Consider the following 27775-nt stretch of genomic DNA (forward strand, 5'->3'; position numbering starts at 1 on the left):
GGAATTCAGCAGTGATTTAGGAATATGAGCTAATTTTTACTCATTAACAGACTTTTAGTAATCAGCACTCATTGTCATCTGAAAATTTATTATCAAAATCCATGAGGCTGTATAAAAAGGTGATGTGACTCTTGCTTTCAAAAATAAAAATAGAAACATAATTCTCTGAAGAATAAAAAAACTGAACCTGAAAAGTGCAATTTAAGAATATAGCCAAAAAAATAATTATTTTGAAACAGTTTAATCATACACTCAATAAAAAAGCACTGGTTCCAATTTATAGTGAAGCATCTCTGTTCTCAAGATCAGAATATTTTACTACAGTTGAAACTTCTTCCCTGCCAAAAGTAAGAAATTCAAGTCCTTCATTTAATGGTTTGAAATTTAAGTTAAAAAGTAGTTTATATTTATTTCCCCCTTAATCCAAGTTCTAATTACACTGATAATAGGCTGATACCTTTTACAGGTATTTCCATTATCTAGGCACATTAATAAACTATTCTTTCAAGAAGGATATCGGCATGCAGGTATCTCAGTATGAGCAAAAACAAGTTCTACAAAATCTGGTAACAAAAGTCACTTCTGCAGAGAGCAAAGGAGATCAAAACCTCATTTGCACACCCACACTCATCCAAATGGATAGTTTTGAAGAAGAAAACGAAAGGAGAAGGGCATGAAGCATGCAATGGATAAGTGGCTACAAGTTGGTGCTCAGGGGGATGCAGGGGCAGCAGGGACCCACACAGAGCCCCTCTTTGTTCCCTCTCCATCCTGTGAGTGTCCCGGCTAAACAGCCGTGTGTGGGGAGAGTTTCCTCCCGCTCGGGTTTCAGCGCAGAACTGGGACCTGCATCTGTTGTGAATTATGTCTGCTGTGAATTAACTCGCACCTGATTTACCCAGAGCAAAGCCTTTGCTGGCTCAGGCAGGAACACCACGCTCACACCAGCAGAGCAGCCCTGGGCACCACACGGGCCCAGCTGGAGCCTCTCTCACATCCCTGTAACGCTGCTCATGGCAGACAGCGGCCACATCCAAATAAATCCAGTCTGGGATCTGCAGGAACACACCCTGCACACAAACCACAGCCTGCCCCAAACACAGAGCACCCGGATTGCGCACCTGGGCTGCGACAAAACTCATCCGGAACTTCAGCCAAGAAGTTCTGCTTCCATTCCTCTGCCCTCTGGCAGGCTCTGAAGAATCAGGCTTAGCTTCAGTGTCAGTCCTTCTCCCGAACCAGCTGCAACTCATCATGTGATAATCCCATCTCCAATTGCTAAATCCTTCCTTTTCAGTGCACATTTCCTTGTGTTAAGCCAGTTATTCGCCTGTGGCTTCCTATTCTTTCAGACTTTCCCAAGACTCGCTCTTTAAACATCCAGTATGTGGTTTTTCCACACAAAAATAAATTGTTTCCATCACTCCCAACATTTCCAACAAACACACACACATGGCTTGAGATGCATGTTCTAAACCACATATTATACTGTAAGTCTGCCAAGTTCCATTTTTCAACCTCTGAAGAATAGGGGGGAAAAGTGTTAAATCAGGTGTTAAAAAGTTGTATATTCTCCTATGGTGAGAAGTTTCATGACAAAATTTAGCAGAAGGTGCACAAAACTCTATAGTTATGTTAACAAAGCTGTGAAAACAATTTTTTCCTGGTGAGAAGTGAAACACTGACTTTATTCACATCCTCAAGGCTGATTTGTGTGAACCACAGCTTACGAGAGAGTATCAAACACTAATCTAAATCACATCCTACATGAATATAAATATTTTTACTAAAAGCTATTTAATTATGTAAGAATGAATGCAGCAACACCAGATAGATTTATAAGGATATTGAAAGAACTCAGAATTTCCAACTTTTGTTTCACCTCTGTATTCCTGCTTTTTTGCCAACATGCACCATATTCTAATTTCAAACTCTTGCAGTACCCAAGTAGAATAGCCCAGACGTGATGCAGCAAATAAGAAATACTGATTTAAGTCATATGCACAACTCAGAGATATCAAATTGAATTTTACAAGTTTCCAAATCCTTATTTCTGTTTTTATAATTTACACTGCATGGGGAAATTGTTTTAAAACCAAATCCAGATTTCAGAGGTATATTGATTTTAGCATAATACTGAGTAAACTCTCCAGTATATTTAACTGGTGTGCTTGCACAAGTGTATATATATACATGAAGAAAATGCCTTTAAATCCAGGCTTTAATAACATTTTCCTAAAAACCACAGAAAATTTGATGTTCTACAATTCCAGACAGTAGGTGTTATTCATGTTTCTCCTTTGGGAAGTGAGCAGGAATGAAAAAGTCTCCAACAGTTTTACAGAGAGACCCTGATGAACTAACCCACAGACTCAGAGGCCAAGGTAATTCCACTGCATTCCTGGAGAATCTGTGGTGCTTAGCATCCACTACAGGCAAGGACCCAACCACAACACTCAGCACCCTGACACAGTAAAGATACCAAGGAAGGGAACCTCATTCTGCAATTTCTTCCATGTATTTAATGAAGAGTTCAATAATCAACCTCCAATTCTATTTATCACTTGGCTGTAAATGGCTACACTTGAAATTACAGATATAATTAAACTCTGTCAGTATTTCTCTTCAATAAAAAATATGAAAATCCCAACTCAAAAATTCACTGTGTTTTCAAACTTAGCTAGTGTGATGTAGGTGGTACACAGAGCAACACCATCAGGAGATTTGAGTGATACACACACCACATCTCCACAGAGGACATTCCACATGGATTGTGTATCAAAAAAAAAACCCACCTTTTTGTCTATATTCATTTCAGAGAATTTGGTTTTCTTCCACATTATACTTTGACCACAGTTTAAAACATTCCATCTTGTCTTTCTACGTCTTCTGTGCCCTGAAGACTCCACTAAAACCACCCCAACCCAACTTATCAGGTGGCTGAAGGGGCTCACTGGAGAGGATTCCAGCTCCCAAACGCTGCCAGGATCAGCCAGACAGCAAGTGCAGACAGTTTATTTCACAAAAACTTAATGGAGTGTATGGCTCTGGGTGCTTAATACAAGCACTGTCAAGGCATCTGAGCAAAAAGTCTCAGCTGTCAGCGCTGACAAGTGTGCAGGATGATCTGTCACACCTGACCAGGTAAGAGACCAGTGGAGTGGTGTACAGTGAGATTGCCACACACCTGCACACCCCAGTCCCCAGTTCACAGCAGCATAATGGAATCCTTCTGCAAGGCAGTGTGGCTGAAATGTTATTCATATGTGTAACTACACCATCCTTCCTTTTGTTCAGTGTTTCACTTCTTTAATTATACAGCCTGTGGCTTTCCCTTCAAATGTTCTGAAAAAGACAGAGTGCAAGCCCCTGAAAAATCTCCAGATCATTAACTACCATAATTCATTACATTAATATGTCATATTAACCAGCTAAAAAACTAACCTGATCCATCTGTTCTACAATATAAAAGCTTTATCTAGGTATTTCTTCTAACTCTATCCAAAAGACAATCACTCAGTATCTTTCAGTACATGTGCACTTATTAACAAAGATCTCCAAAAAGCTAATTCTTTTCTGCCTGGTATTTATACACCAAAGTTCTCATTTTCTGGAGTACTGGGTGTGTGCAGTCTCCTTCCTAAGGGTATATAGGATCATCCTACACATGAAAATGGGACCTAAAATTCCATTATTCATCATAATAGAAAACAATGTTTTTCACTTATCAACATTTATCCTGAAAAACCACATCACACTGAACAACTGTAACCACAAAGGTGCAGATTCCACTATAAACTCATCAATTACCTGTAACTCAAATAAAAATTGTTCAAAATCATCAGTCAAGAACTACAAAACAAACCACTTTGGACAAAAGCCAGGCACAGGTGTTGAGCTAGCCCTAAAATCTATTATGCAACCTCAAATAAATTTATTTAGTTTATACTGCATTACACTACCACACACTTCACAATACCATTTTCTGTTCCATCAGCCTGCTGCAGCTTATCAAATCTAATATGCAAGTCATTTCGGACAAGTATCTTTTTATGGAATGATTCTTGGCAATAAAGCACAGTAGAGATCAGGCTCTCAATAAAAGCCTCCTGATGTTAACATAATGCAATAGCAGCCTCCCCAACTCACACCCAACATCACTGCCCAATGGATTCCCACTCAGACATTCAGATTCTGGGGATTTGCAAGGGCCTGCCAGAAAAACATAGGTGGGTCTGTATCCTCTGTGCTCCTGTTCAGACCCTTTCCTGCCTGGTGTACTTACAAAATCAGCTCCATGGATGATGGAATTTCTCTTCTGTTTGTATAACACCTTGTAAAAATAGGGGCCTACACTGGACTAAGCCAAGTACCCTTGATTTTCCCACTACCTAAAAATGTCTAAGCTTCAATTATGAAAGCATAGAGTGTCAAGGGGGGCTTTTAAGAACGTATGTAAGTAGGCTAAACATCTGTAATTATTAAGGAACACTGCAATCAATTCATTGTCTAATATGGAAAAACAATGAAGTACCCAGAAATGTTATCAGTTTGCAATATTTCTTCCTCAAACTGAAAGTGAGTAGATTTAGATCAGACTTTAGGAAAAATATTCTTTTCTGTGAGGGTGGGGGAGCCCTTGCACAGGGTGCCCAGAGCAGCTGTGGCTGCCCCATCCCCAGCAGTGTCCATGGCCAGCTTTGACAGGGCTTGGAGCAACCTGGGCTAGTGGAAGGTGCATCATGTTGTGCCATCACTAAATTAATATCATAAACTTGCAGAATTAAGGCCCAGGGAGCAGAAGGAGATTAAATTTGAAATGAATATGAGAAAATTAGAATGACTATGAGACGACAGTGCATACAGTAAAGGCAGATGCTTTCTAATTCACAGCTGAAAGAGCTTTACAAGTGAGCAGCTAACCTACTTAATGGGTGCTCAAAGGACCTAAAAAAGCCAGCACAGACAGCATTAAATTTCATTAACTCGCATTTTCAAAAAAGTTCTGTCACTATACAGGCAGCAAATCATGTTTTGAATGCAGTTAATCAGCCATACAGTGAGAACTGAGAGGGACAACCACAAAAATAAATGCAAGTATTTGAAAAGCACTTCTTTATAATGCTGGCTTGGAAAAGGACCTGTATGCTTAAATTCTGTTCACTGATAAGTGAACTCCTCCCTACCCAGCCAGTTAACAATATTGTATCAGACTTCCTAAGGCGTTATTATTAACTCAGTATCAGAGACCAAGAAAGAAGATTACAACATCCCAATTACACAGATATGCATAACATCAAATGGGCCACGATAATCACATAATTCAATAGCAAACTAAGAAAGTTAAACCACTAACACTTTAATCCAAACCAAAGTAACAAAATCAGCATGAAGTTACAAATTACAAGACATCTAAATGTAAACATGAACTGCAGATTTTTGTCTGGTACAAACACAGAAGTCCAACAGCTGCATTGTCCCACCCTAAAGCTCCTGTCCCTGACTCTGCCCAGCCCAGAACAGAGCTCAGGTGAGTTTTCCTCAGCACTTACTGCAAGGTTCCCCAGCAAACAGAAAAGATATGGGTCTGAAATCACTCCTGTGTCCCCCATCCTATCCCCCACAAATCATAAACATCTGACAAATTCATAATTAGAGCATCAGGAGACAAGAGCAAGAAGGAATGGATTACCTGTGAAATGAGAAAGCAGTAACTAAAGCAATTTCTCCCACTTTTCAATATCCTAGTGATTTCTGAGCTTTACTCAGCCATTTCCTTGCCTAAAATCTGCCATCCACCGAAAGACATGCTTTAGAAAGGAATTTTTAATACCCTGTGGGACCAAAGTGATATATTTTAGCCCATTTCTTCTTAATAAATGTAATGATTTTAATCAAATTTGTTCAGAGGACAGAAGATTAGTTAAAGAAGAGAAGTAACTGGAACATTAAATTAAGGTATCACTGGGAATTAAAAATTTAATTTTCTGTTATTATCAGTGGTATATTATGAATAAAAAACATAGAATATGCAATTAATATGCAACATAATATGAACAGCATTTGAGAAAAATGAATTAGATAAGTAGGACAAAAAGGATGAATTCTTAAACCAAATTCAATTTGCTTTACTCTGTTCAATCTTCCTGTGGGCCTCTGTTTAAATATTTCCAGGTATGGGAAGAGTCACCACTAAATTCTGATGTATTTTAAGGAGATTAGGGCTCATGACAGGTAACCCAGAATATTTCCTACACAAATCAAGGCATTACCTCTGTAATTTTTTTGACCAGATAGCTGCTTCCCACATTGAGCTCAATGGAAAGGAACAGGACAAAGACCAGCAATTTCTATACCAAACAGCAGAACTATGTCATTAATTAAAAAGTTAAAATAATCTTAAAACATAATCTAAACTCCCAGGCTATCTAAGGTTATACTGCATTATTCAGGGTTGCTAACCAATGCACCAAATTACATTTCCCAAGGGCACTCCCTCTTCAGTGCATGGATATTTTGAGGGAGAAGAGAAGAAGCAATGTCCCATCAGACAAGCAGTGCCTTTCTATCAACAAAGGGGAACAGGGAAAACATCGAGAAAGAAAGACAAATATTTCCCAAGTTAAAGAATATCTGTTTTATTTAAAGGTATTTCCATTAACACTTAGTTGAAATTATTTCTGCCTGATCAAGACAACTGAGACATTGACAAATTCCTTGATTTCACCATTTTTTTGTGTAATTCTAATATTGCTAAGGATCTAATCAAGTTTTCCTTAGCAAAGGCTGATTACCACATAGGCTCTGAATTCACGGGTAGTTGAAACTCTTTGGAAAATAAGTAGCCAATATAAAGAAAGGCTCCTTTTATTGCCACTTGACTGCACTCAGGTACAAAAATGCATAAATAAAACCAGGTGTGCACACAGGCACATTCAGGCCTTGTGGTGTGCGTGTTTTGGAGCCTGTTTTCAGATTCTTCAACCTTCCTTTTCCTATCCCATCAATTTTCCTCTTCCCCCAGTGACCAGATTATTTGAGCACACTGGAGCTCAAACAAAAACCGTATACACAGAGTCCTGTTTTGTACATTGAATATGTATGCAAGGACAGAGACAGCCCCTCAGGTCTGCAAATCTCATAGAAGTCCAACAGCCAACTTTAAGTATGTGTTAAAGTTAAAAAAGGTTGGGGTTTTTTGTTCAGTAAGATGAACCAATGTTACGTTATGCTTCTATGAAGCCACCAATTTTTTCATCAGTTTTTCTAAACACATTCTAATTGCATAAATTGACAGTTATCTGCTTATTCCATGTTATCTATTGACATTTCATTTCTAACAAACCCTGTTTCATGCTTTTTCAAATGCATCCCTCTTCATTTTTGACAACCAGTACTTTTAGAGGGCAACTGTGATCACCCAGACTGACCTTCTACACTGCACAGAATTTAACTCAGCAATTTCTGCACTGAGCCCACATGTATCTGGCTGAGCTAGATCACATCTCTCACAATGATATACAACTTTGACTTCAATATTCCAACCAACAGCAAATTATAAATTGGTTAATTCCTGGTTTGGATCTCTCTGCCTATAGCAGTGACCTTCAGATCCACAAAACTAGTAAACTCATTTATTCCGTGCACTAAGTACATAGGTTGAATTTCCAGCTTATCTCCTAAAGTTCAAGCATTCGGTAAATCCTCTCACTTTCAAAAGACAATTATTACTTCATGTCACTTCTGAGGCAAAAAAATGGCCCCAAATTTTCTTCCATGCAAAAGAAAATTCAGTGAGACACAACTGTCAAAGAAGTTCTGGAAACTGGATAAATTATCCACAAAGAAATACTGTGCAGCAAAAGCAACAAGTGCTGAATACCACTCAGTACCAAATATACTGGGAGATCATCCTCAGGAGTTCTGCTGCAGCTCAGAGACCAAGAATTCTCTACTTCAACTTGTCAAGTCGTAACATTGCATCTCATGCACCACTTTTGAGTGATAACAAAGGAGATGCAATTTCAAGAGTTGTCAAGAGTTTTCATGAAGGGGAGGCTGTGAAGCACTTTTTTCAGAGATCAGCTACAGTGCATACTGAAGTACTTGAAAAAAAGGAAAAAAACCCACAGATACATTTATAAAATTCCAAGTGCAGGGACTGCAGGGGTTTGTCTGAAGTCACAAAATCAGCTGCATGTTGTGAAATAAAACTACGGACACCGTACTGAGGTCACATGAGCACACAGCTGGGACACAAAAGGTGCCTAAAGACCAACCAGTTTTTGGAACCAAGGTGACACTGCCCCTGTGTAGTGAGAATTACTTACAGGGTTATATTCATTAACTTCCAGCACAGTAGCTTCAGACAATTCCTTGTTTCATGGCTCACAGGGAGAGCCACATCTCTCTGTAAATTCTCATCTTCTTCCTCATGGTCAGAGATGATCTAACCAAGCATCAGAGTAAGAAGCCAAGACAGCACTTAAATCATTTTACCAAAAGTCTTTCTTGGATCAGAAAACCTAAGTTAACATTCAAAGGAAGTCCTTACAAACAGGCAAAAGAATTGACCTGAAAACACATCCTTTATTTTGCTGCTGTTAGCCTGATGTCTTCTGCCAAAAAAAAAAAAAAAGGCTCTCTTTTTTATTATGTTATAGGCATCAACATTCTGTATGCTATTTTCTGCATGAATTCTGGGGTTATGTCATATTTTGCTCCTCCCCAGCAAAGATAAATAGTTCTGATTTATTTTTTTTTTAATAAGGGTGGTTATACACTGCAGAGACATTTTATTAAATACATTAGATGGCTCTGAAAACTTGAAAAGCAAATTTCAAGCCATAAAACTTTTATTATTTTTAAGTACTTAGCTGTAATTTGCCTTTACCTTATTCCTTACTTCATTACTGCAATTATTTTAGATGAACAAGTTTAAGAGAAAAAAGAGCAGCACAGTAAAACTGAAAGCAAAAGGCAACAAAATATTTTCAGCGATATTCACATATTATTTGGTAACCTCAGAGCAAGCAGGAAAAATGCAGATTAAAAATATTTTTCTAGATGGAGCATATTTCAAGGAAAAATAGATAACTTTTGAGATATTTATTCACTGCTTAACTTTTCTAATTCTTTACTCCTGTAGAAAGCTGTAAAGAAGCATGGTGTGTTTAACTGATTAGACAAAGGTATCTGCTTACTCAGCCTAAACAGAGTTTAAAACTTTTGCTAAATCCAGCTCTTAGAACTTAAGGCCTGTCAGATAAAAAATATTGAATATATTATGGTTTGAAAATAAGCCCATACATGGACACTATTTATTTTAAACTACTGAAAAGAGTATTAATTGGTGCTGCCTTGGCAGTACAGGTGTGCTGCTGGAATGCAAACAAGCACAGATTATGCAGAACTAAGGACAGGCAGTGATTCTGAAATGTTAATTAGAAACACGAGGGATATGAGAGTGTAGTGGAAAAAAATGAATGTGCTGATTGGGAGAAAAAGAGAAACCTGCTAGAGCAAAGCATCCAGGATAACACTCCCAGTAAAGACAGAATTTTGTGGAAGATGAAAACCGACACCTTAATGTGAATGTTTAAGATGTAAGAAAGACTATTTAGTAACAGTTTGCTTCTACAGTTCACTTCTATTGAACTTCAAAGCCACAAGAGCTTTGACACAATTTCACTTTTTCTACTCGCATCTTCCATGTACCTTCTATTGAGATGACCTTTTCAAACTTCAGTCAAACCATAAAACAAAAAAATCAAGCCAAGCAAAACTTAGAAATAAATCAAAAATGAACCTGATTCTAATGCAGCTTACCACAAACTGTAACATCAATTAAATCCCTCTAATATTAATGAAATACAACAGAAAAAGTGAGAAAAAGAAACTTCTGGCTGTATCCTCACATAGAGCTCTGTGCAAGAGGGAAGTTCAGATTGAATTGGTCAGCACAGCACACTAATGCAATATTGCACCAACAAAGGGGGTTGTTCTGAAATAAAATCCTCACAAGCAAACACACACTGAACTTTACTGATCCTAATATTTTAAGACACGGGAATCATGAATTCTGTTACATTATCAAATGATGCTGACACACAGTTATTTCAAATATAATCAGTATATTAGAATTCAGAGAATAAGTTCCAAACACATCTAATTTTATCTCTTATAACTAAAGGATCATAGAAGAGTAGTCACTAAACACAATGACATTAATGACAATTTAATAGTCATGATAATTTAGTCTTACATGCAAAACCAATGGACTATAGAGCTTCATTGTTTCAGTATGTAATACTGAAATCAGATTATTTCTTTCCTAAATTAATCATTCCAAACTCACCTGCAAAGAAAAAAGTATTTTTTGCCTACAGGAACATGAAATATACTCCTGTGTGTACATATATGCCCTCCTCAGTAAAGTCATCCATATTTATAGGAGTTGTTAATGGCTTCTTCACTCAGACCCCAGTTTTCCTTACAAAACAGCAAGATAATATTATATATTCATTCCACTGGTTTTCCTTTAGAGAAGGAATGAAAGGGCACCATATGAAATCTGGTTGACATTTCCCATCTTTCACCTGAGGGTTGAGTCTGCATTTAGGGTGGGGCAGCAGAGCAGCTGCAGATTTTGGCTGCAGCTCAGGAGTTCCTGGCTGTCCTGGACCTCCCTGCACTGCTGACCAGCACAGGGCTCCTGCAGCCCCCTGTCCCCACTGATGGTGCCACTGAGCTTTACCTCCTTTCAAACACACCACACAAGGAGAAACCAGCAGCCTCAGGAGTACACTGATACCCACTGCTCTCTGTATTTCACTCACAGGTTAAAACTCTTTCATTGCTGTTCATTTGTGTGTTTATTTTTGTTTCTTTTTAAACAAACACTAACAGATCATTGTCACGGGCACAGGCATATTAACTAATTATGAACTCCTATTTTCAAGGAGGTAACAGTACTGCTAAGACAGCTTTGTAACACTAGTTGTAATTTCTTGAGCCAAGCCTAATGATTTGCTATTTTTAAAAGGCATATCTGATAATATTTAACAGAGCAAAACAATCTGGCAACATCCCCTTGCAAACACACATGTACAGACTGACAGAGCACATCTCTCACCAGCTTGGGGCACTGAACCACAGAGACATTTCAAGCCAAGTTGTAAATACACTGTTTCTGACAAGCCACAACTGTTTGCAATAGGATCCCTGCTGCAGGTACATGCACACAAAATGTGAGCAGTCAATGGGGGATGTGCTGTAACCCCCTTCACAACAGAACATTTCCTCTCCAAGGAAAATACCACCAAGATTAGAAGGTACAAGAAAATGGCTCGTTTTTAAAATTCTTAAAAATAATAATGACAAAACACAACCAGTTTTCTGAGGGAATTTTCATGTTCAGATTGAACTGTAGGCTCAAAGACTCCAGGGGCCCTTACATAAAATGCAGATCTATTCTTGCAAGTTACAGTTCTCAAAAGTGTCCAGTATGTCAGACACCAATAGTCTGATGCCAGATTTGTGTGTGTGTGAATGGAGAACAATGGGGACTGTAACATGAGGGGACTTCTCAAATCCATGTCAGACTTGGAAAGCACTGATTTGCTCAAATTCAAAAACACTTTTCACTATAAACCCTGTTCCAAGATCCTCCTCAAAACATACAGAACTGCTACTTCTCAATCAGAATTCCAGAAGCAAGAAGAGAAGCTCTGAAAAACCATTACTGCTGATTTTGTATGGAATGCATCCACAGATTCTGAGAAAGGATTACAATAAAACAAATACTGCATGGATTAACAAGCACTCCAGATTATTAAAAAAAACAAAAAACCACAAAAAACAAACATTTGAAACACTCAATTGCTTCCTTTGCTTCAAATCCTAGACCACTACTGTTATGACTCCATCAGGTACATTCATGTGGGCAAGGATAGAAAATCTCACACCTCAAGTGGCTTCAGTGTCTCAGTAAACCTCAACCTGCCGTTAAATGAAGACCAAGAACGTGGCACCATTTGACTGCTGTTTTAGCTCAGTGGTCATTTTGAATTCAGCATGTCAAACTCTAGCACAGGCAGCCCACAAATATTCACAGGGCCTTTCCCACAGCAGGTAAAATGCCCTGATTTCCATTCCACAGCGTTAACAGAATAAACTGATCTCCACAACACAAGGCATTGAAGACAATGCATCAAGGATAAATGTAAACTAAGCAACTTTAGAGTGTTTTATGTTGTTACCTATTTTTCAGGCTAATACGAGATCTTTACGCTGGTACATTACTGTGTCTGAGGCCACTGGAGTTACACTGCAGTTTCTTTACCAGATTGCATTATATTTCCTCACAGTTCCTATCTACTTTCAAATTTAAGCAAACCCCAGGGAACGCAGCCGTTCCGTATTTTTGTTGATAGCTTTGCTGCTCTACCCCCATCTCTCTCAAGAGAGCTTGTTAGGTGTAATACCTCTAAGGAAAAGGTTTAAGCAACAGTTTGTTCCAAATCCTGAGAAAAGTAAAAATATTTTTAATTATGTTCTCATTTCCATGCCAGGCCATCTTCTTTACTATGACATCTAACTGCATTCTGCACTGCAACAAATTCTGAGAAACAAATGAAAAAACATCCCTGCCTCCTGAAGCTAGGAAGGCAGTTTTAGTTATCTAGGAGTAGGTATCTGAAATGCCTATTATAAAAATACTATAAAAACAGTTGAATGGGTATTTCTTGGAGGAAAGAAAGGCAAGAGAAAAATCTGCAGTATAGCTTGAAGACAAGGCTTCACAGCTGCATTTGTCAAGCTTCAGCTGATTCTGAATATATCCATTCAGTATAGGAAAAACCAAATGAAAAACAACAGGAAAAAGAAAGATGTCAGGCTGCTTCTCTTGCATTGAAGGAACTAATATCACTATAAAAGCTATCAAACAAGGTGTTCTCACTTCTTATTGCAAATGTATTCCTACCAACATTGCAGAACCACCAAACTATTCAAAACTAAAATGCAAAGTGCCACATCCCCTGTCAGCTGCCGAGTCTCTGCCAGAGGCTTCTGTTCTGCTCCTGCCTTTGTTTAATTTCTCTTCATGTTTCAACATGTACCTGTAAGACAGATTTTGCTGTTCATTAAGAGGAAGACAACTAATGGATAAATGAAGATGTGAACATAGACATAGAAAATTAAAAAAAAAAACAATAAACATTTAGGAAGTCCAAAAAGGAATGGAAGCTGTTTACTGCTTTCACTGTAAAGGGGGAAAATAATACAGGATATTTTGGTTTTCTGACACATTTGTAAATGAGGGAATGTGGAAAAGTGTCAACTCATGCTTCAAAGGAAAAGTTCTACAGTGACTCATCAATAAAATTGTCACACGAGGCAAACTGCACTCTGAAATTATATTTCCAAAACACAGTCTATGGTTTTCTGAATGATATCCACCACATAGCTTATAGCTGTTTACTAAAACGGTGATAGTTCTACCTAGGTTAAAGGATAGTTATACAAAAAAGTAATATTTTGCAAAAAATGACAGCTAATACAGAGCCTGTAATAAGTATTCCTCGGTGAACTCACAACAAATCCAAAAGGTCTGCAGTGACAAAGTCAGTGACTCCCAGGGCAGTGTTTTAGGACATCAGGCACAGCAGATTTTTACAGAGGACAGGGGTGGACTTGGAGGAGCCAAGGTAAAAACAACAGGAATACCTAACCTTCAGAGAAAAGCTTCCAAAAAGCTGGACCTGCCCACCTTCAAACCCCTCAATCCTGTCTCTAAACAATGCCCTGAAAGCTGAGCCTTGCCAGTTCCATTTTCTGCAAGCCTCACTACTGGACAGTCTCCTTGCTGAAGATGAAACCTCTTACTTTAATTAAAATGTAATTTATCTCCTGTGCAGGTGTTTTGTTTGGGGAGGGGAGCTGAGATGATTTTTTTTAATCAAAAATTGTTCCATTTCTTGATTCTAGCTTCAGCTTTTTGTGAGAATAAAACCACTGCAAAACATTTATCTCTGTGGAAATGAGCTCTCTTCCCTAATGCACGGAGATGCCTTGGAGCACCAAAAGTGTTCATCTGAGGATGGTGAAACATTTTGCTTTGAGCAGTTCTGTATCCATGCATATAAACTGAATATCCAGCAGGTGAGATTCATAATGTTGCTGAAATCCATCAGAGCCTTGTCATCCACATCACCAGGATAGGGATGGTTTATTCATAGAGGGAGAGCCATATTCTTTCTAAGAAAATATAAAAAATCCCTTACAATTGACAATATGTTACATAAAGGAGTCTCTTAAGTAAACAGCTGGAACAGCTCGATTTCCTGATCACTGATCAGTATCGCTGATCACATTTAAATGTCACTCCAGTCTAGCATTTGTGCTTGATCCTGCTTCCATTAAAACAAATGTCAGAACTCCCAAGAAGATTATCTCCTTCATAGGCCTTAAGGCTATATGAAACACTCTTTTTGAACTCATATGTGCTGTAATTAGAACAGCATAGTCCTAAAGAATTATTAAGTATACTGAGAATACCATGAGGATGCTAAACATCACACCTCTGCCCTGAAGAGGGTGTGAAGCACCTATTTCAACTTCCATATTTTCTTTTATTTTTCAATAGCCATGTAAGAAATAATGATCTACACCTTCACTGAAAATTTGGTTTTGCACACTGGATATATAGCAACCAAGAAATAGTGATTATGCTCCCCTGCTTGAAACAAAATGCTCTCTTCATGTGTCATACAAGAGAGTCATTAGTTCTAATTTGCACATACAGAACCACTCATGCCTTTCTTTGTGCTAAGGTATGCAGCCTCCACAAAATCACAGAATTACTGACCTGAGTGAAAAAGTCAAGGCAGGCCTTAAATTCAGTGCTTCCTTAATTAGACTTCTGAATTTTTGTTGCACATTCCCAAAGCCTCTGCCATAGCAAACTAAACCTCAATGTCTCGTTCCTTCAAGAAAAGGGCTTTATTTTTGGATATGGCAGCAAGGGCCACTTCCAGCAGTGCACCTGAAAACGTAAGTACAGGAAGGATTAATGCTGAGTAACAAGTGAAACACAGCAAAAACACACAATTCTGGGGGGGCTGGAAAGAGCCTCTCAGTTGCAACCCACTTCACAGCACAACCAGAAAGATGTTCTACAGGGGAATAATAAAAAGATGGCAAAACAAAGCCCTTGTGGGTTTTGGAATTCCTGCTGGAAGCAAGGGAACATGTCAGCTTAGAGGGGCTGCACACAATCTTTTCTGATCAAACTCATTGAGTATTTCCAGTCTTGCCCCATCTGTGCAGTGCATGGTCAGCGTCCCTCCCCTTCCAGCCAACACAAGCCTCTATTACAAACTCGTGCTTGGAGCATTGGTCAGGTAACAAATAAAAATAAAAATCCAAGAAAAGCCCAATCAAGGCTAATTTGTAACACAGTCTCACTATGCAAACCCAGGTCTCTACCCACTGCTGGGAAAAAGAAAACTGCTCAAAATTCTCATCCTTTAAATCTACAGCATGCAGCCATCGCTGGATTCGTTCACACCAGCTGCAAAAACTCATCATCTGTAACAAGAGATTCTTCTTCTGTTGGCACAGACCTTCTAATAGTCTTCAGTCCTCACAGAAGAGAAATACTTCACATGCAGTTTTCTTTAAGGCGAAGTACACAGCATTCCATGTCGATTTTTTAATTTTAAGGTAGTTTCACTTCCAGTTTGCTACAAGCAAAAATCACTAAAAGCATGAGCCTTTCATGAGTTTTGTAAAATAAACATGCTTCTCTGGAAAAACTGTTCTTTGTTTTACAGATGATTTTATAGTTCAGTGGCATTTCCATGGCCAGTCATGCACTACTGCAGTCAGAAAAGATGAATTCATCCCTCTAAGGAATTAATGCAATACTGAAGGATCATGTTACGGTCTTCTAATTACTTTATGGCACCCTACAGAGAAAATCAACTTTGAACAGCAACACACTGATGAAAACATTGCTCTACTTATGTATCATTTTAGTACAGCACGTCAGGCTGTCACAATCTACCTCCTGCATACGAGTCAAGCTTCTAGAAATGTTAAAAGTCTTAATTATTATACTTAATTCAATAACATTAAGCCAAATGCTTCCCCAAAACAGTAAAAAAAAGGGAATACCCCTCACAACAGATGGTGGGGGATGGAAGGCTGTATTTGTTTTTCCTTTATATGAAGACATTGTTCAAAACCATCACTCTACTGGTGACCACCGTTACTGCTGACAAGTTTGCATAAATTGTTTCTAGAGCTACAGAAGACACACGGGAATTGTAATCAGCACCCATAAATTATAGCTATAATTCTGAAAAAAAGCCCAAGGACATAGCAAATAGAGTCAACACTACTAACACAATGGCAATTCATTGATTTTCCTTACAGTAATTCCAAACTATATGCAGGTATATGAACTTGGAAACCAATACTGAATGGGATTTCAAACACTTTTGTTCTAGGAAATGTAAAAAAAAAAACAAAAAAAACAGACCACCAACCCCAGCTGTAATTATCATTATCTGTTGCTTAAACAAATACTACAATTTTATAGAGAAAAATAAAAATGCATTAGGTCCTGCTCTTCTGTGCTGAAAATATTCCCAAGATGCTCTTGCTAAAATAATGACCTCAGGAAATGTAATCAAAGGCACTTCCCTGCCCCTCCAAATAGACTGTGCAGAGATGATCACACCACATGCATTTCAAGTCAGGTTCTGACCAAAAAACTCAGGATTCCAGGGTTGATCAGGAGAGCTTCGCCGCCTGCCTTTGCTCTGCTGAGTTGGCAGCAATTGAACCATTTCACCATTAAGCTGCTCCATGGTATGCTCCTGCATGTAATCTCAGACCATTGTTAACATGTTACAGCTAGAGGCAATCATGAAAGAATGATCAATTAAGCACATGATTAGCAATTTTCCTTGCCCTGTCCAACCCCCTCAAATTAAGTGGTTCAGGCTTGACCATTGTGCCACAATGAAAACGAGTAAAACACATTTAACCTCATTATTCCTGTTTGAATAGCAAATTACCTAAAACCAACTCGTTCAGCCATGGAAATGAGGAACTGCAAATTGTTTGTTAGCATTGTCTTCTCCACATGTCCTTTCTGCTCTGAGTTCTATCACATCACTTGCAATTTATAAAGCACCACAAAATACTTCAGAGGACACCAGTTGGATAATAAGTGTTTTGTAACAGCTAAAAGGAGCAGCAGTACAGTGCCAAGCCTCAGATACAGAGGTGAGGAACATTATTAGAGATTATATATAGATATATTATAGATTATATATATATAGAGAGAGAGAGATATAATTATATTAGTGACCTCTCTAAAGTCAATAGAATAACATGGAATTTAATTCAAGAAGTAACATGGTGCAAATCAGAGGTGCTAAAAACTGGACTGATTTCAACTAGGAATGATCTTCAGGATTTTTTTAAGTAGATCTTCAAAGAGGGAAATTGTAATAACTTAATTGACAAAATTGTGAATAATAACTCCTTCAAACCTTATCTTTCCCTATTTGACCAGGTTATCATCCTTACTTTGCCCACCCTCCCCTTTTCATCTATTATTTTTGCTTCACATACAAAAAAGCTGTTTTATTCCACAAAACGTTGTGTATTTGGGTACTGGGAAGGGTCTGTGACTCATTCCACTGAAATGAGACCAGCATCCCGATGACTTAGAGATACAGCACCTCAATTAAGTTAAAGAGAGACATTTGTGTATGAAAATAGAATGAAAGAATATTCTTGGTCCAGGAGCTGAACTGTCAGCATGCACAACAAAGTAATAACTGGGGGAAGGGTGCATTGGGGAACAGGCCATCATCAGCTGAAATGAGATTTTAATAGTGTTAACACTTTCACTTGCAGTTTAAGAACAGAAACCGATCCAGAAAGATTCAGCTCTCAGTGCACTTCCCTACTCTCTTCCTCCTGGCTGAAAACAAGCTTAGAGGAAACTTCTATTAGCAGCACAGGACTGCCTTTGGTCCACTTCCATGAAGGGTTTTCATTGGAACAAATGCTCTGTGTATCCCTTCAGCTCTTCCTAGGCTCACTCCCAACCTGCAGGTTCCTTAGTGAACTGAATAAAAGCAGCTGTGATGTTCACATGTTTCTCCTTGATTTTATTAATCTGTTTTTGCTATTTGCTGGGTGGAGATCTTGGACAATCTCCCACCAAATTTACTTTCTAACACATGGCAATGTTGTCAGCCATGACATTTCATCCACTGCTTGTAGGGATACCCAGCACTCGAGAGTAATCTCATGATTCAGACTAACATATAGAATTAATTCCCATATATGCAACAGCTGGGGCACAGATATTTACATCTGCACAACCATGGATCAGAGCATGCTCAGCTCTTAGAAACTGGGACACATCAACATCAGTAACACAATCAAATGTGGCTTAGTGAAAATTTGGTGAGTGAAAGTCTAAGCTTCTACAAATCTGCCAACTCATATTTCAATATTTTTGTTCAAGGTGTTTTGGAAGAGTTCTGGATTGACCTTTGCAGCACTACTTTACTCCGAAGTGCATGCCTCATTTAGATGTGAAATGCTACACATTTCCATTTAGATTTACATCAAAACAATTTACTAAGTCAAATGAGAAGGTGGAGTTTGGGGAATGAATAGAGCTGATAATGATGAGTTCTTTATTTTCCTCCTAGTTTTCCTTCCTTCCTTCCATCTCTGCTTACAGTAATATTAATTAATTACACAAATATAACAGCCTTGAACTGTCTGGTTCACTTCTTGAGACTCTGTCATGTTCCACACTGCCAGAATTCATTTTCTGTCTTTATAGATTCATATCTTAGATTTTCCTTTTTAATTATTCTAATTCAAATAGAAGAACAGCAAGGTTGGGCAGCCCACTGCTGAAAACACAGTATTAAGAGATTTCCCTAGAGAGCTTTGCCACAAACTTTGTACTACCATGTAAACAACACAGTCCAAAGTACAAATTAAGGGTGTTCTTTGGAAGTTCTACTTAACAAGTTTTGATTTCTAGTTTAAAGAAGAAAAATAAAAAGTCTGACCCTTCAGGAAATTCAACAGTTCTTTCAAGTATTCATTTTATATTTTCTTCTAGGACAGATTCAACACATTTCATTCTAATTAAGCAAAAGGTGTATCAGAACAGCAAAAAACAGGTATGAAATACAATGCATTCAAAATGCATGAACAGCTGACAAATATGCATACACCAATGCAAGCAGATTTCTGCAGTGCTAAAGTAGAGCTCATCAAGCTACATTAAAATCCCAGGTGAAAGAGGAAAAGAAGAAAAACCTGCACACAGGGCAGGTGACACTATAAATTGTTCCTGTTTTCCTTACAGGATCCAATTCTTCCCCAACTTCTTAGGAGTTTCCAGAGTAAAAAAGTGACAGCAAAGTGTTTTTCTTCAGTTCTCTTGTTTTTAAAAATCTGGTAATAGCAATAGTGAAAAAAAACAGCAAGTTTTTTTTCATATGCTAGGAGAGAACATGCACGGAAAGAAGGATTTTTGGGTGCTCGCCGAATTGAAAAGTAAGCTTGAATTGATGGTGAAGAATCCTTTTAGAAATACAAAACTATCACAAACCAATTCTTTCTCTACAGTGTGGGTAGTGCAAAGTGGTAGTCTCTTGTCCTATTACTACTTGCAGGTTACAGTTCCTGGACATTACAGAAAATGCAGCAAGGACACAAATTACTCTTCTGTGATCAGAAATCTTCAAATCTTATTTAAATGATCACAGGTATTTTTCTGGATGTTAATTAAGTTTCTTTCACATCAATTTTAGCAAAACACTATTTTTCATTGCAATCTCAAAAACTGAAGCTCAAGGTAAAAATTACTAAGCCAGTTTCGTTGGATGTAATTGTAGTTTAGATACTTCGTATCTAAACCATCTCAACTATTTCTTACAATGACATTTCAACAGATATCCAACCTTATGGTAACACTTTTGCATTAAAAGCAGTAGACTGATAGTGCACATCAAGTTCACTTATCCAGCCAGAAAAACAACTTTTTGATGTCCTCACAAGCAGGAAAATGCACTATAACCATCTAACATACAGTGAAAGAAAGGCTTTCACATACAGTGAAAGAGTGAGAAATTATAAATATGGAAGAAAAGAACATGATCAACCTTAGAAGTACATATTATTTAGAAACAAATGAAACCACATAGTTATTCATATTTTATGTGGCTACTACCATGGCACACTATATTTTGCAAAGTAATTACCATAATGTGCAAATACTTCCTATAGGAGAAACTACAAAATAAATCTGGTTTTTAGTGGCATTTTTGAGCATGGATTGTATTATGCAGCTTCCATACACACTCATAAGGTAATTGGTAAGAACTTCTAGCATTTCATCCTTCATAGGCACTGAAAAGTCAATGTTATTTAACTGTTGCACAAATGTTAATAAAAAGTCATAATCCAGGGAGCTTACCCTGGGTCAACAGAAGGAATCCAAGAACCAAAGTTATTTCCAAAGTCCAGACGAGATCTGAAAGAGAGAATAACAAAGGGTTTGTGACAAAGCTGACAGAGAGTCCTCTGAAAGGAGCAAAATCAATTGTGACGTTTTTCATTTATTTGTAAATGCCTCTTTGGCAGTATGCTCACTCCAAACGACAGCTGATTCGTATAGAATAGGGGAGGTGATGGTAAAATAGAGGAATCCTGACAGTTGCTTTAATGAGATTCTGCATTAGGATCACTCCACCACTTTCCCTCAACAAGGAGTGTGCTCTTCACTTTCAATCTTATATCCTTCAATTTGGAAAGCATTAATCCTATGAAAAACTCAACTCAGCCTCCTCTAATCACCATCACAGCTCTTCTTTCCACCTCCTTCACCATCTCATAGACATTTATGTATGGAGTCCACTCACAATTTAAAATATATATAAAGTAGCACAGAGGAAATTAAACTTCAACCCAACAGCATTACTTTAATCAAAGTCTAGTTGCAGTGTGTGTGGTGAGGACAAGGATCTTGAAACAGACCTCAGTTGATATTAGGAGTGCAAACTCACAGAGCTTTCCCTCCAGCTCTAGGAATTATGCTGCTCAAAGTCTTCAATGCAAGAACCTCTGGCGTTCACATTTTCTTTATTACAAAAATAAATAGGGAAATCTGTAACATGACAGGGAACTTGCCTTGCAAATATTGAGAGAATAACCATTCTGGGAACAGAAGCAGACAAGGAATTTTAATAACTGTAACAACAGGCAACATGATACCACCTATTTCAGGAAAAGGCCACTGGCTTGAGGATCCAGTGCTTGAGTGCGCTTACTCTGACATAACTCTTATCTGACATATTCCATCCATATGTTTTCCAATAATAACACATTTTTTGTTGTTCAAACTCGTTTTCTAGTGCTATATCACATATCTCTAATGAAACTAGATGACAGCACTGAATATATCATGGTAGCCTCAGGCTGCACTGGAATTAGTATTTTATCCTCTGTTAACATCAGTAAAACATTTGTATTGCAATGATAAGGTTTTGTAAGAAAAACAAACACAATAAAAGCATACAGGCATCGCTACAAGAAGCCTGAATCCCAGCTCTTTTGCATGCTCTAGCATCTTCTGAAAGATGAAGTTGGTGAAGGCAGAAGAGAACAAGTCCTTTGAGGAGCAGCTGAGATAGCTGAGGGTGTTCAGCCAGGAGAAAAAGAACCTCATCACCCTACAACCACCTGAAAGGAAGCTGGGGCCAGGAGGGGTTGGGCTCCCAAGTAACAAGCAAAAGGACATTGCCACAAGCTGGGCCAGGGCAAGTTTTAGAGCGGCTATTAGGATAAATTCCTTCACAGAAAGGTGTGTCACACCCTGGCAGGGGTGCCCAGGGAAGTGGCTCAGTCCCCATGGCCAGAGGTGTTTACAAGATGTGGCACTGGGGGACATGGGCTGGTGGAGGACTGGGAAGTGCTGGGTCAATGGTTGGACTCGATGATCTAATTCTAGGCAAACAGGATTGATTTGAAAAAACCAAAACATCTGAAGTCGTTCTGATCAGAAAATAGCTCCATCTCACCTCTGGATGAAAGCTGGCTCATAAGTCATGTTTGGGAAGTTCACAATTAATTACTCTATATCTAAATCTGCTAGACAATATAAATGTTGAATAAAGATGATTTATTTCCTGAAAGAAGAGAGAGATGGGTAATCTTCACGTGTTACAGAGCAGTTTGCTTGACAGTCTTCAGAGAACCAGTGGAGAAATCCATGCCTCAGCAAAACTTCCATTTTTTGTCAGATTAATTTGTTAAAAAAAACACCCAAAACTTTTTGAGAGTATTGTGGAGGTTTCCAGAAGAAACCTTTTTGGCACCTTCAATTTGAGGATCCAGACTAAAGGTGTAACTTTGAAACCTTTTACAAAATCTTTCCTAGTGTATAAAATCTTTAAGAGTCTCAATTGATGGAATCAAGGACTGTGATTCACTTTCAGCATCAGCATTTTTTTTCCTCTGAGATTCACTCTTTGCTGAAACTCTTTTAAATTAGTGTAACAAAGCCCAGCACAACATTAAATCACCTCCCAAGCATATCAATCTCAGTTAACAAAGAAGAAAAACTAGAGTACACTGCAGAACTAATTCTCTGAAAATTTCTTCTGATTGATATCAGATCTCTGAAGTTAAATAAGCCCTCATATTTCATTCCTAGAAATATACAGTTACTCCTAGTAACCTTTCCCACTTGGATGGAAAGCAGGAAAGGCCAGATTCAGGCCTCTGCTCCGGTAAGGGAGTACCAGTGAAAAATAATGAAGTCAGCACACATTTGGAAAAAAAAAAATTACTATTTAGCTCCTAGGAAGGTTGCTTTATAATTCAGACAGGTGATCTGGAGGCACAGCAGAGCAATAATGACTAACATCACATACTAGAGGGAGTATAAATTTTAATGATATCACTCATAAAACCCACATTCTAAAGGTTACAAAACAGAAACAAGCTTACAAAGAAAACACATAAATCATTCAAGGTGTCAGGCTCCTATTCCTTAGCTATTTTAAGAACTAACAGCCTGTCCATCACTAAATAAACTGGAATATGCTGTACTCATTTATGCAGGACTGAAAAGGGAATGCACACTAAGTTCAGCAACATTCACCCCTACAGACTCTATTCTTAACAACACAACAGCCATTTGTAACTTCACTGATTTATTCATTACTTGACAAAATTAAACAAAAACACTTGACCAAATTCACTTGCATCTAGATAAGATCACAACAACACATAATTAGCACCATAATTACATGGACTCCTAATCCAGAGACATTAATGCACTTCCCTATTTGCTCATACACACTTCATTGTAGGCCCTTAAATATGGGGCATGAACGGAGGATTAATGGGGCATTCCCATCAACAGACCAGACCACTTTCATCCCATGCAGATGAAGAGAAACAGAGGCTTGTATTACCATTTTTAATTACTGTAATTGGTCTGCAACTGCATCTGTAGCTGTCCCTATACACACACTATCAAAACAGAACCATTTAAATGGCTGGTTGGGAAATGGTCACTTAGGGCCAATAAACCACTGTAGACAGTGAACTTTGACAGACCCATCATTCAAATCCACAAATCACCTTTTGAGCTGGGCTTTACATAAATGAGGTGTAGTTTGGCTCAGTGGTTATTTCTCTTAGGCACAGAAGCTGGCACCTCCATTTCACTGTCAGCAATTTCCACCTCCACAGCACAAACTCCCTATTCCAGAGGCTCCTTCTGGGAGCAGCACCCAAGGGCCAGGCTCATCACAAAAAGCTTCCACTGCATAAGACTTCCTGCCTTTCATCTCATATATCAGGCCTTTAGGGTTTGGTTTTCACAGCTCACTCTGTTTTTACCTCACTTTTTTTTTTTCTTAGTATCATTTGGTATTGGAGCTGTTTAATGGATAACCCAAAATTGATTTATCCTTTTTTTTCAGAAGTAGACACACATTGAAAGAAAGACACTTGAACAAGGTCGTTTTGCCGTGCTGCAAAGTCCAACAAGATTATCAGCAAAAGCCTTATCTGAAATCCTCCCGTGTCAGACAGAATATTTCCACTGGCTGGATGTAACAGTGAATGCAGATCTGGGATCTAGTCTCAATCCAAATCGGAGTGCAGCAATCAACCACTCAACTCCAGAACTCTCCCTGGTGACACGGGATTTCAAACTGCAACCTCACATTGGAAATCTCTGCATCCAATTACCACTTATCAGAGGCCACCAATCTCTTAAACTTTAATGGTTAAAGAAAACTCAAGTGCTTGGTTTACAAAGGCAATAAACACCTTAATGCTTTCAGTAAGCTGTTTGCCTTATACTGTGTTTTCAGTTCTGGAATCCTTTCCTGTAGCTCTGGAGGAACTTTATTTAAGTAAACTGCTAACCTGTTATTTTTCCAGTCTTTGTTTTCTCTAGGAAATTATTTAAGAAGAAAACCCTCAAACAGTGATCTCAGCATTCATACAGGAGTGAACTTCAGATACAGTAATTGCATAGCTGTGAGCTATGACGACTTTCCCATGGGGGAGAAATGACCTGGTAATTCAAGAATGACAAAGTCAAAAGTAAGGTAAGCTGGGGGAGGGAAAGGATTTCCCCCTAGGATGAGATAAATATAATTTCTCACAGCAGTGTATATGTCTCTTAAGCCTCAGGTGGTTTTAAGTTAATGAGATTAGTTCCAGCAGGCAGTGAAATCCCAGGATATAGGATTTATATTTCAGCAGTTTTCACTTCATCCAGCAAGCACGGTGGAGTCAATCTTTGTGTCATTTTGTTATTGTCCTGGTTTGGGTCTTGTTCTCAGGCTCAAGCCTGGCTAAAGCACCTCATAACTTTGACTTAAAAGCTTAAGCATCATGTAAAGAGTGTGTTTAAATGTTTAAAAGGGAGGAGAAAGGAACCAGGCTTAATCCATAGAAAAGGATTTTTTTGTTTAACTTTTCAGATGTGCTTTTATTCAACGGAATTTGTTCTTGTACTTTTACTAAACCAAGGTCACATGCATTTTTATCCTGAACACACAAAAAGCCCTCAGAATGCACTGCTGTAAGAAGCATTGCCTTTATAATATTTACACCCTAAAAAGATGGACATCAACAGGTTTGGATGACTGTTCAGTGCTCTACCTGCTCAGGGACTGCCACCCAGCTTGGCAATAACCAAAATGAGCTCCTATCCAGTGACCACCCACTGGATCTACAAGCTGCAGTTTCACTCCAGCCCCCAGATCTGCTCATACAAGAAAACCTTCACTTCTTTTATACCATTAGAAGAGCTGTAAAGCAGAAGGCTTTTAGAAGATTTAAAAAATAGGGAAAAACCAAGGTTAGATGACAACACTGATTTCCACTAAGAACTCTTCCACAAGAAACAATTTTGACTTACAATCACCGAGTAAGTACTAATTTAGCAATTGTTTATATTATAGATACTTATTTTAGCTGTGAATTTAAATTTAACCTTGATGACATCACCACTGCAAAGAAAACATAGAAAAATCTAGTGTTGCCAACATGCTTTAGGAAGCTCTTTCCCATCCAACAGGGGAATGACCTTTACTCCTCTAGTGAAAATGTGCAGACGTCACATCAAGAAAATGCTCGTATTAGTCCCAGGCTTCTTTCCAAGACAGTCTGATTAAACTTCATATCCAGAAAGCGCACGGAGGAATTATTTTTATTGGGGTGATTTAACCTCAAAATACAATATGAACTCTATTTAAAAGACTTTCTAGAATGCTCAAGTCCGTTACAGTGAAAGCTGTGTTTATTTTAGTTTTAACTTACAAGCCTGACTTTAAACACAGGCAAATTACACCCACACAGACATCACTGTTTTTACCTTTTTGTCAGTTTTATCCATTTATTTATTTCTACTCCCGAATCTGCCTTCCCATTCTGTGTCAAAGCACTACTACATTATCTTTACTCTTCATCCTGTCCAGAGATGTCCTTCCTTTTTAGGCTTCAGCACTTCATAACCAGGTGCTTTCTGTCACATACAAAAAGTTCAAGCATCTCTTTGCCAGAAGAAAGAGCGAGTTCCATCATAGCTCGGAATGAGGAGCGATAAAAACTCAAAGTTAAGAGACAAATTTAATTTTTCTGTGGAAGGAGCTCAGCAGATACAAACACGTAACATGTAACTAAGGAGAGGAAACACCAGCAAATGAACCTGGGGACAGATTGAGAATAAAGCTTCTCAAAATATGACCAGGAACTGGTTTCTGGCACAATTCAAAACTTTGGAACCTGATATGTTGGATAAACACCTGAGCATCCCCTATCCACCACTGCGTGGGCTGGCTGTAACTTCAAGAAATGCAGCTGCAAAGGGATGTAGTATCACACACAAGTGAGATAAAAATGCATTTGCCTGTAAGACACCCAAATGTTTGCTCACCTGCAAATTAAATGCACATTTGCTGTCAAGGTAAACCCAATGAGTATTTCCACACGTGCGCAGATCAAAGCATGCGGTTTCCAATTAAACATAACACGCAAATATGAATTCCAACAATATGAAAATGAACTAGCAGAGTAATTACTCTGGAAGTACTGCAATTATGAGTGTCATCAGACAGCTCTATGTTGGCAAAGGAATTATTTTGTAATGGGTCAGAGAACTCCTTTCCACACACTTTAATAATCAGCACACAAGCTTCAAAGGGGGTATCTGTCTTAAATATCTGTCATTATTTCACTGTCAGCCTCCAAAAGAAACAGGCCCACTGGAAAAATACCTCCCAAAGTACGAAAACAAGGTGCATTACCTTAAAAAATTTTCAGAAGAAAACAAAATGCAGTGGTCTGCAAGTATTTACATTTCTTTTAAGGTTGGGAAGGTCAATTAAAATGAACAATTTTCATGTACAATTACAAATCAAGCCTCATACATAAATATCTGCCACAGGAAAAAGACTTTAAAATAAGTGTTCATTAAGAAATATACAATATTCTAGAGGATTTTTGCAGGAAAAAAGTGCAGCTTTGTCATTCTATTTTAAATAGTTAATGTGTGTTCAAGTGGCCTTAATCTACTCTGACTAGCTCTTTAAAAAGTCTAAATGCTTGCTTTAACCTTACCTTTCTCATGGTCAGCTCCACTTTTGCTATGTGCAATTTCTTTGCCTAAAGAATCATTGCACAGAAGTTCCCTTACAGAGCCTATTATCAGCATTTGGCTGGAGACAGCCCAAAAGCATTAAGCTTCTTGAACAGCAAAAATGAGAGTCAAGCTCTAGCTTTTCACAAGAGCAAGGAAAAATGGCCTGATTTTGAGAACAGCTTGCTGCACCCCTGTTAGCCAGCAAAGAACTGCAATTTTACAACTGCACGTCACAAGATTTGGATGCTCTCTCCCCCATCCAGAGGGCCATGCATCCCTGGAGCTGGTTTTATGGAAGCAAGAACAAAGTTGTGCCCTGGCATTTCATTCCCATGGAGCAGATGCAGAACAGAGCATCTAAAACAACACTGCTACTGTAAATAAAGGGACAATTCTGTCCCAAGTGTGAAGAAAAACTCATGCATAGCTGTGTGTATTTATCTTCTCTATTCTTTGTTTATTCTTCTTAGCTATTTGTTTCCCTCTTAATGTCTGCAACATTCAAAGAAAGCTATTACCCTAGAAAATTCAATGTTTTATAGAAAAGGG

General features: G+C 38.3%; 1 protein-coding gene and 1 long non-coding RNA gene across 6 annotated transcripts in view; one reads left to right on the forward strand and one right to left on the reverse strand.

The window, feature by feature from the left end:
* NAALADL2 (N-acetylated alpha-linked acidic dipeptidase like 2) overlaps window positions 1-27775 on the reverse strand; it is a 415927-nt gene that overhangs the window by 369631 nt on the left and 18521 nt on the right. For all 5 annotated transcript variants that reach the window (XM_058844296.1, XM_058844298.1, XM_058844297.1 and 2 more), the window contains one exon: window positions 20534-20590. In XM_058844296.1, the coding sequence (XP_058700279.1) occupies window positions 20534-20590 (57 nt within the window). The remainder of the gene's footprint in view (window positions 1-20533; window positions 20591-27775) is intronic.
* Window positions 24122-27599, forward strand: LOC131581732 (uncharacterized). Its single transcript, XR_009278135.1, has 3 exons — window positions 24122-24415; window positions 24517-24686; window positions 27490-27599. It is a non-coding gene; the product is annotated as an uncharacterized LOC131581732 (long non-coding RNA).

This window comes from Poecile atricapillus, chromosome 8 (assembly GCF_030490865.1).
Source record: "Poecile atricapillus isolate bPoeAtr1 chromosome 8, bPoeAtr1.hap1, whole genome shotgun sequence".
Taxonomy (NCBI): Eukaryota; Metazoa; Chordata; class Aves; order Passeriformes; family Paridae; genus Poecile; species Poecile atricapillus.